Source organism: Furipterus horrens, unplaced genomic scaffold (assembly GCF_987537825.1).
Source record: "Furipterus horrens unplaced genomic scaffold, mFurHor1.1.pri manual_scaffold_1, whole genome shotgun sequence".
Taxonomy (NCBI): Eukaryota; Metazoa; Chordata; class Mammalia; order Chiroptera; family Furipteridae; genus Furipterus; species Furipterus horrens.
The window spans coordinates 204,644,729-204,654,534 of record NW_028327171.1 but is presented as its reverse complement, the minus strand read 5'-3'; the positions used below and the strand labels follow the sequence as shown (position 1 = coordinate 204,654,534).

General features: G+C 54.9%; 1 protein-coding gene across 4 annotated transcripts; it reads left to right on the top strand.

Annotated features, from left to right (window-relative positions):
• The first annotated feature begins 126 nt into the window (after positions 1 to 126).
• Positions 127 to 9,591, top strand: ATG9A (autophagy related 9A). 4 transcript variants are annotated; one of them, XM_090284225.1, is made up of 16 exons: positions 127 to 293; positions 1,253 to 1,307; positions 1,745 to 1,876; positions 1,998 to 2,041; positions 2,575 to 2,639; positions 3,409 to 3,570; positions 3,763 to 3,904; positions 4,144 to 4,892; positions 4,974 to 5,127; positions 5,231 to 5,410; positions 6,000 to 6,248; positions 6,456 to 6,634; positions 6,742 to 6,859; positions 7,674 to 7,896; positions 8,086 to 8,231; positions 8,513 to 9,591. In XM_090284225.1, the coding sequence occupies exons 3-16, from the start codon at positions 1,774 to 1,776 to the stop codon at positions 8,516 to 8,518; spliced, it is 2,520 nt and encodes an 839-aa protein (XP_090140351.1). In that variant the 5' UTR covers positions 127 to 293; positions 1,253 to 1,307; positions 1,745 to 1,773; the 3' UTR covers positions 8,519 to 9,591. The 4 variants fall into 4 exon arrangements, with proteins under 4 accessions (XP_090140351.1, XP_090140333.1, XP_090140358.1 ...); XM_090284207.1 differs by having other exon boundaries at positions 1,250 to 1,307; XM_090284232.1 differs by lacking the exon at positions 127 to 293 and adding an exon at positions 391 to 637.
• The last annotated feature ends 215 nt before the right edge of the window (positions 9,592 to 9,806 follow it).

Genomic DNA, 9,806 nt, shown 5'->3' with positions numbered 1-9,806 from the left:
CTCCCTATTGGTTCTCTGGCTGCTCAAGACCCGCCTCGAGCCTTCAGTCCCTCCCCCGAAACCAATAATTGGTTGTCGTGTCTCCAACCCCAATGCTTATTGGACAGGCTGGCTGCGGGTGACGGTGAGTGGCAGACGCCGGGCCTAGCGCTTTGGATCAGGTCGAGCCCAACGGAGCTGTCGGAGCCCCTGGAATCACCCGGGTCACGATTCCTGAGGTGAAACGCGTGACCGGTTACTGGTTATCTCAGGGCCCGAGCCGGACCTAGCCAAGGGTGTCCGTCGAGACCTAAGTGAGCTCGCGGCGGGTAACGGGGGTAGGGGCGCCGCGGGCGGGGCGGAGGCGCGCAGCCGGAATGTTTTGATAGCGGGGGCGCGCCGGCGGGGGCGCGCGCGGGCAGCGGGCCCGCGCGCAAAGGTTGTCCGCTGTAGGGAACCGAGCCCTTGCCCTGGAGACAGGCGACCCCGGGGCGCGCTGGGCTCGGGTAGCGGCTGCTGAGTGTGGGGAGGCAACCCAGCCCACCTGGGGTATCGGCTGTGGGACTGGCCGCTTCCTCCAACATCTGCAGGAACCCTTGAGCCCAGGCCGGGCCGGACGGGGTTCCATGGGCCCTGGGTTCACGTTGCCCCGTGAGTGGTGAGTTCCGAGGGTTTGGTCAGCTCCTTTGGACCCAGGGTTCTCACTAACGCAGGGAAGCCCGCCGGGGCCAGGCTGGGCCGTGCTCCAGGGGTCGACACGGACTGGGCGAGTGCCACCTAGATCATGCCTGGCTTCACGGACCTGCGGAGCGCACAGTTTGTGCTGGATCTGTGTCAGGACCTCCCATCCAGGAGCCATGCCTGCCTGCTGGGCCTTCAGCGCTAGGGAAGCAGGGCAAGGGGCTGACCAGAAAGGTCGTCTTCAGAAAAGACTCTCTTCTTGGGCTTTGGGTTTGGTGGACCCTGTTGGCCTAATTTCTGAGGCCGAGGTAGAGCAATGGAGAAACAGTTCGGGGGGTCCTCCGCGCCTCAGGTCTGTACCGACGCAGCCTTCACAGCTTCCATAAGCCCCTTCTGGAGTTGAATGAGTGGCACTGTGTGGCACTACCAGAGGAAATGGAGATGTGCATAGCCCTAGGCTGGAAGGGCGACCCCTGTCCCTTGTTTGGCCTCATAGTTGTGGGGGCGGGGTGGGTGGGTACCTGGGAAGTTTGGGTTTGTTTTCCTACCCCCACTCCCTGCTCTGCGGGGCCGACGCCTTCTCTTCTAGCAGCTGCAGAGTGAGGGCATCAACGGCTGCAGCGGAGCAGACGCTGTCCATGGAGCTGGTAAGGCCATGTGCTTACTTCCCAACCTTTGTTTACAAAAGCCTTCCAAACCGGTTTCTTGGGAGACCGGGTTTCCCCAGGAGGGCAGGTGGACGGCCACGGCTCCCCGCTAGTGAAAGACGAAGCAGCTCCCCCAAAGGGGCTGAGTCTGGAGTCAGCAGACACTCAGGAGGGGCTCTGGCAGAGAATGGCTTCTCTGCCCTTTGGCTGAGATCAAGTGTAAAGGCTGTGGGAATGACTGCCCTCTTTGGTCCGCTAAGGTCTCCCAAGCCCTGAGCCTGCCGCTCTCCTTTCACTCCTCCTCCTCCTCTGTCTGCGAGCCAAGGAGACTGATAGTGGAGACCCAGGATTCTTTCTCACTCTTGATTTAGTAGGCAGGGCAGCAGACGAGCAGCGCCAGGGGCTGACCCGGGCCTCGTCTTCCTCATCCCTGACAGGTGGATAAGGTGCACAGGGGGCGGCGGTGATGGCGCAGTTTGACACTGAATACCAGCGCCTAGAGGCCTCCTACAGCGACTCGCCCCCAGGAGAGGAGGACCCGCTGGTGCACGTCCCGGAGGGGGGCAAGTGTGAGTCTTCGGCCATGACAGCCAGAGCTGGGGCATGGAGGAGAGTTGGTGGAGGGACACTGTGGGAGCAGGGGGCTTCTGTTCCTTCAGGGCTCTGACATCTCTGCTCTTGTGCACACAGCGCCGTGGCACCACATTGAAAACCTCGACCTCTTCTTCTCTCGAATATCCTTTGTGTGTCTGTGTTGGAGCTGTGGGACCTTTGGCCCCTCTCTAAGCCAGGCCCCTGTTGGGAAGTTTGTGTGGGTTTCACTACGGTGCCTAGAAGGGGGATGGAACTCTTGAGGCTAAAAGAAGATGCGGAAATAATGGTCGTTGTAAATAATGATACCCCGTGTTTACCAAGAGCTATGTGCCTTTCATTTCGTGGTGTTAATTCATAAGGAAACTCTCTAAGGGGGATCCTCCTTTTTGACAGGATTCTAATAGCCGTAATAATTAATGTCTTTTGACTCATTCTGTGTCACTTCTGTGTTAAATATTTTACATGTATTATCTTAGACATAATAATCCTTTGAGAAAGGTGATATTATTCCCAGTATACCACTGCAGACAAGCTTAAAGAGGTTAAGTACTTGGCCAAAATCACATGGCTAGAAGGTCAGAGCGCTAGGACTTAAGCTCAGGTACGTGACACCAACGTCTGTGCTCTTATAAGATTTTTATCTCTACCGACCACTTTTCCTTAAGAATTACACGTTTATAATCTACACCAGAAGAATGGCTTCACTTGCATGCTCATCGGGGAGATCTTTGAGCTCATGTAAGTATAAAAAGGGAAGAATGATTTGGTGAAGAAATGCATCTCAGTCTTTCCTCTCCTTGACCTCCCCCCGGCCCTACCTGCCAGTGCACCTCAGTCCTAAGCTCAGTATTGTGCAAACCTTTGTAGTTCGGGGACCGTGAATGGCACCAACATTTACAACCTTCACCTTTATTTATCCTCCATATAAGGAAAGCTTTCCAGGTTCTATCTCTTCATGAAGAGAACTCAGACTTGATCATTTCCTCAGAACTCCAATGTAATGGGCATGGTTCAGTCAGAGATGTCACCAACTTGAGAAAAGTGTCTCTGTTCTGCCTTGCTTACCCTTTAGGACTGCTGCTGGGCAGAGAGCCTTCTAGGCGGAAGGAGCCATATGGCCTTGCCAAAGAGGAAGGGGTTGGGAAACCCTCCCTCAGTAAGAGTTCAGATACCCCAAAGGCTTCCAACTACCACCTCAGAAGGAAATGGGGACCAGGAACCAGACAACAATCACAAGACTTTTGAAAGAGCCCAGTAAGCAGTGGCAGATTACTGTGAGGCAGGAAAGCAGACTGATTCTGTAGGGCCTGAGGCTAAGAGCCAAAAAAATAGGAACTTGTTTGTGGAGCTGAGCAGTAGAGAGAGCCCACTGGGAGTTCTCCAGCCCTTCCATTTCGCAGCGGCTGCTCCGTAATCTTGTTCTGCTGCTTCCAGACCCCTCTCTTTCCTACTTTATTTTGGTACCTCTCTGACTCTGGGGCTGTACTCTCTCTTCCCAACTCCCCAGGCAGTTCCTCTTTGTGGTTGCCTTCACCACCTTTCTGGTTAGCTGTGTGGACTATGACATCCTATTTGCCAACAAGATGGTGAACCACAGTCTTCACCCTACCGAGCCCGTCAAGGTCACTCTGCCAGATGCCTTTTTGCCTGCCCAAGTCTGTAGTGCCAGGTAAGAGCCACTGGTCAGAGGGCATCAGAGCCTGAAGTTCTGCTAGCAGGTGGGGAATGGGGTGGAATGTGAGGCAGTGACACATTCCTTAGAACAGACTCAGGCTCAGCCTCACTGAAGCCTCCAGCAGAGCAGCACGTCTGCCAAGACTCCTTGAGGGCACCCCTCCTTCCCTCTTTTTCCCCCAACCAGGATTCAGGAAAATGGCTCCCTCATCACCATCCTGGTCATTGCTGCTGTCTTCTGGGTCCACCGGCTTATCAAGTTCATCTATAACATTTGCTGCTACTGGGAGATTCACTCCTTCTACCTGCATGCTCTGCGCATCCCCATGGTGAGACTGGGAAGATGGGCAATTAGCACCACAGCCCAAGACATCTTGTGCAGGTGGGGAAGGGCAGGGTGTATTCCCAGGCATCAGGCATCCACAGCCATCACTGGCAGGTCAGGGAGTGTCTGCTTAAGGGGTCCACTCAGCTAAGCACAGGACCCCTGAACCTCACAGCTAAAGCAGGGCAAGCAGTCAGGGCAACTACTCCACCTCCCATACCTTGTCTCTTCCCCACCCCACAGTCAGCCCTTCCATACTGCACATGGCAGGAAGTGCAGGCCCGGATTGTGCAGACCCAGAAGGAGCACCAGATCTGCATCCACAAGCGTGAACTGACAGAGCTGGACATCTACCACCGCATCCTCCGTTTCCAGAACTACATGGTGGCGCTGGTTAACAAATCCCTCTTGCCCCTGCGCTTCCGCCTGCCTGGCCTTGGGGAAGTTGTCTTCTTCACCCGTGGCCTCAAGTACAACTTTGAGCTGATCCTCTTCTGGGGACCTGGCTCTCTGTTTCTCAATGAATGGAGCCTCAAGGCTGAGTACAAACGTGGGGGGCAACGACTAGAGCTGGCCCAGCGCCTCAGCAATCGCATCCTGTGGATTGGCATTGCCAACTTCCTGCTGTGCCCCCTCATCCTCATCTGGCAGATCCTCTATGCCTTCTTCAGCTATGCTGAGGTGCTGAAGCGGGAGCCGGGGGCTCTGGGCGCACGTTGCTGGTCGCTCTATGGCCGCTGCTACCTCCGCCATTTCAATGAGCTGGAACATGAGCTGCAGTCCCGCCTGAACCGTGGCTACAAGCCTGCCTCCAAGTACATGAATTGCTTCTTGTCACCTCTGCTGACACTGCTGGCCAAGAATGGTGCCTTCTTTGCTGGTTCCATCCTGGCCGTGCTTATTGCCCTTACCATCTACGATGAAGATGTGTTAGCTGTGGAACACGTCCTCACCACCGTAACACTCCTGGGGGTCACTGTGACTGTGTGCAGGTAGGCAGGGGAGCAGGTGGGAGTAAGCTGACTGGCATTCCCTGGCAAGGCTGACATCTTACCATAACCCTGATCCGATAGATCCTTTATCCCGGACCAGCACATGGTGTTCTGCCCTGAGCAGCTGCTCCGCGTGATCCTCGCTCACATCCACTACATGCCTGACCACTGGCAGGGTAATGCCCACCGCTCGCAGACCCGGGACGAGTTTGCCCAGCTCTTCCAGTACAAGGCAGTGAGTGGAGTTGGAGTTAGGGCCTGCTAGAAACTGGCTGGTAGCTTGGTGGTGAGGGCTGGGATCCCTCCTGCTTTCATGACCTTGGTCCCCTCCCTTTTAGGTGTTCATCTTGGAGGAGTTACTGAGCCCCATTGTCACACCTCTCATTCTCATCTTCTGCCTGCGTCCACGGGCCCTGGAGATTATAGACTTCTTCCGTAATTTCACTGTGGAGGTCGTTGGTGTTGGAGATACCTGCTCCTTCGCCCAGATGGATGTTCGCCAGCATGGGCATCCCCAGGTACTGGGAGAGAAGCGGGGCAGGTTGCCAGAGGTGGTGTTGGCAAACTGCAAAAAGGCACCCTTTCTGAGCCAACACATCACCAAAAGGCAACCCTGTATCAGGGCACACACTATTTGATAAACAGGAGCCTGGACTGGATTTTAGCCCTAAACTTGTACTGTTGACCAAGCTCCCTTGAAAAAAACACAAGGTGCCCTGGCTGGTATGGCTCGGTGGATTGAGCACCAGCCTGCGAACCAAAGGATTGCTGGTTCAATTCCCAGCCAGGGCACATGCCTGGGTTGCAGGCCAGATTCCCAGTTGGGAGTGTGGGAGAAGCAACCACACATTGATGTTTCTCTCCCTCTCTTTCTCTCTCCCTTCCCCTCTAAAAATAAATTAAAAAAAAAAAAGAAAAGAAAAAAGCACAAGCCAAGGAATTAGCCCACCATGCAGCCACTCCTGGGGTAGGCACCAGAGCTGCTGGGCAAGACACAGCAGTGCATTGTGGTCTCTGTTCTCCAGGGCAAAGCCCCTCCCCTAGCATGAAAGGTATCAAAAGGGTTCCTGTAAGAGGACTGTCCTCACTGTAGCCTCCCTTGTGCAGTGGCTATCCGCTGGTCAGACCGAGGCCTCAGTGTACCAACAAGCCGAGGATGGGAAGACAGAGTTGTCACTCATGCACTTTGCCATCACCAACCCTGGTTGGCAGCCGCCACGTGAGAGCACAGCCTTCCTGGGTTTCCTCAAGGAGCAGGTTCAGCGGGACGGAGCAGCTGCAAGCCTTGCCCAAGGGGGTCTTCTCCCTGAAAATGCCCTCTTTACATCCATCCAATCCTTACAGTCTGAGTCTGAGGTGTGTTCCTGGGGACTGGGAGCTGATGGGCAGAGTGGACTCCAGGAGCTGGAGTTGAAGGCTACGCATGGGGTGGAAGGGCTTACCCTATAGTTTTCCTTCTGTCTGTTTAGCCTGTGCCATTGGGTCCTGATGTGTAGAATACGGGGGGCCCCAGATGTCCTTCCCTCCTGCCCTGAGAATTCTGCTCACCCTGTTCTTTCATAGCCACTGAGCCTTATTGCAAATGTGGTAGCTGGCTCATCCTTCCGGGTCCCCTCACTGCCCAGAGACCTGCAAGGTTCCAGGCACAGGGCTGAAGTTGCCTCTGCCCTGCGCTCTTTCTCACCTCTTCAGCCTGGTCAGGTTCCCACCGGCCGGGCTCCTAGCACTATGACGGGCTCTGGGTGAGTAGAGGTGGGCCAAGATGGGAGGGCATGGCAGTAACACCTGGCAACTCATGTGGGTCTCAGAAATGTTGATGACTGCTGTCTGTCTGTGCTGGGAGGGACAGGGTAGATGCCAGGACAGCCAGCTCCGGGAGCAGTGTGTGGGAAGGACAGCTGCAGAGCCTGGTGCTGTCGGAATATGCATCCACCGAGATGAGCCTGCATGCCCTCTATATGCACCAGGTGAGTGAGCAGCAAGGGATAGGGCCATAGAACCAAAAGTAGAGGACAAAGCTGGATCCTTGTCATGCTGGGGGAAAAAATAGAATAGAGGGTTTTAGACATGCAGAAGCAAGACATAGGTTCAAATCCCTGCTCTGCCATTTACCTGCTCTGTAATCTCTATTCCAACATATATCCTCTTACTATCCTTTTAGCCAAGCTTATTCTCATCCAGGGCCTTTACACACTGTGGTTTTCCCTGCCAAGAGTCCCCGTCCCTGAGATATCCATATGACTCCCTCTTCCTTATTCAGGTCTCTGCTCTTACCTCTTCCATGAGACGATCTCTGGCCACCATGAAGAAAAGCCTCTATCGTCCACCCTTCTGAATCTCCTTGCTCTATTTTTCTCCATAGCATTTAGCACCATCTGACATACTGTATATTTTCCTTATTTATTTGTTTATTGTCTATCCTTTTCCCTCCCTCCTTCCCGAGAATAAGTCCCACGTGGACTGGGATTTTTGTTTGTTTTTTCCTGCTATATCCCCAGCATCTAAAAGAGTGCCTGGCACTTAGATCTACAGTGTGTTCTTGAATCAAATGAGTACGTCCAATGAGTGCCATTATAACCTGCACACAGACTCGTTCCAGGGGTCGGCTGAGAGTTTAACCTATAAAACGTCGTTTGAATGTTACACACTACTAACACAATAGGTACTCTGGTGATTCTAGGTGAGGTGGTACAAATAGGAAGTGGCCAATACCATGGTGGGGAGCAGCTATTACAGACAGATATCCTTCTGTTCCCAACTAATGAGCCCTGCACTTCTCAGCTCCACAAGCAGCAGGCTCAGGCTGAACCTGAGCGGCACGTGTGGCACCGCCGGGAGAGTGATGAGAGTGGGGAGAGTGCCCCTGAAGAGGGGGCAGAGGGTGCCCGGGCCCCCCAACCTATCCCTCGCTCTGCCAGCTATCCCTGTGCTGCACCCCGGCCTGGGGCACCTGAGACCACTGCCCTGCAAGGGGGCTTCCAGAAGCGCTACGGGGGCATCACAGGTATCCAGTGGGTATACAGGAGGGCACAGCCTTCGGGAAAGGGTGGTTGGGGCCTCTCAGGAAAGAAAGAGGACAGAGGAGCCAGGCGGAGGGTCATAGCTCCTCCCTGCCCTCTCCCAGGGCAGCCCCAGAGCCCTTCTCCTCATTCCTGTTTGTATTCATTCTAAGTATGTTAATTTGTGTCTCTAGATCCTGGCACAGTGCCCAGGGCTCCCTCTCACCTCTCTCGGCTGCCCCTTGGAGGGTGGGCTGAAGATGGACAGTCAATATCAAGGCACCCAGAGCCCGTCCCAGAGGAGGGCTCGGAGGATGAGCTTCCCCCTCAGGTGCACAAGGTAAGGGCTCCAGGACCTGATAACGAATGCCAGAGTAGTAACCTCTAGGCTGAGGTGAAAGCTTCTCACGCAAAGAAAGGTGGGCCTCTCAAGCACAGTTATTGCTCTCCCCTCCAAAGTACACTCCCCTTTCTTCCCTATCTGCTTGGAAATCCACAGCTTGATTTTTCCTTGCTTACCTTCCCAAGAATCAAGCTTTCCTTTTCCTTTATGTGTACAATTCTGTTGGGTAAACAGATAGCTGAAGACTATCTCTACCACCAACCCTTTTCTCTCCACAGGTATAGACAAGGCTGAGGAGGGTCCCTGTGCCCCAGGATGGAGGCCTCTGTTGCCCTGCCATCCCATCTGCCCGCCATGGAGGGCTTCTCTGAGTGTTGCCTGGCTCCACGCGTGTGGTGTTTGTATGTCCGTGCCTGGTCAAGGGAGGTGCCAATACTGGGCTCGCCACAGCCCTAGGAGAGAAATTGGGGGCCTAGAAACCAGGGCATATGGGACTCAAGCTCATCCCCAGGAACCCCCATGGCTCAGAGTGTGGTGCTAGAAACTGGTCCCCAGCCCAGCCCCAGTACTGCCACCTTTGCACCCACCCCTGCAAATCTCCAGAGGACTGCCCACCACAGAAGCTGCCAAGCAGGGAGAACCTGTGCCAACTGTGGAATGGGGAGTTTGGGCCTGGACCCTCAACCTCTGCGGCCTCCCTCTCCTGGCCCTGAACAGATGAGCAGCTCAGGCTGTGGCCCTTACCTCACCCCCAGTTCTCTCCCAGTGCTGCAGCCTGCTCACCCCTCTCATTCCCGCACATCACTGGCATGTGTGCTGCTTGCTCTGGTTCTGTTCGCTTGCTCCCCTTCTGTTCAGCTTTTGATTTGCATTGGCGTAGAGGCCTTAGCTCCCAGCCCCTCACGCTATCTTTTGACACTAAGAAGGAAGGTTTCTAAATTGCAGGAGCAGGATGGAACTTTTCTGCTGCCCTGTCCAATTTTTTGGATGGAGCCTTGGGAGACTGAGGCCTTCCTGGACCCCATTACTGCTTATTGTACCCCTCTCCCCCACCACCACCACCTGCACAAGAGACGGGGTTGGAGTATGCCCTGGTCTGTCTACCTCCCAGCAAGAGAGCTGTGGCCTGCCTCCTACTGTCCCCTAGATGGGGACAAAGGGGCGACAGGATGGCTTCGCCCTAGGCTTTGGGCTGCCGCATTGCATGCTGGGACCCAGCTCTCATCCTGCGCCCCACCCCTCACTCAGCTCTGGTCCCCGCGGGTGAACAATGAATTGCCCTTCCTGAACTCACAGCGGAACGCGGTGGGGACTGTGTACAGCTTGATAACCCTTAATAAAGAAGGGACTTTAACCAGGTCGCAGCCTTGTCGTCTCACGCGGTTACGGTCCTGGGAACAAGAGGAGTGAAGTGCGGGTGATCCCTCCAGGTGGCTGGGGACCAGGATGAGCCTTGTAGGAAAGTGGGCCTAGGCGGTAGCTTGGACACACCGAGCTAGCTGGCTCTGCGAAAGGGCTGTTTCCTATGCCTGACTCCTTAGAGGTCAAGGTTTCCAGCCTGACTGGAGGTCA

Excerpts from the sequence above, each read along its gene's own strand:
- ATG9A (XM_090284225.1), top strand. The coding sequence starts at position 1,774 with ATGGCGCAGTTTGACACTGAATACCAGCGCCTAGAGGCCTCCTACAGC. Across the intron at positions 5,411-5,999 it reads GCCAGCATGGGCATCCCCAG|TGGCTATCCGCTGGTCAGAC; the intron begins GTACTGGGAGAG and ends TCCCTTGTGCAG. Across the intron at positions 7,897-8,085 it reads GCGCTACGGGGGCATCACAG|ATCCTGGCACAGTGCCCAGG; the intron begins GTATCCAGTGGG and ends TTGTGTCTCTAG.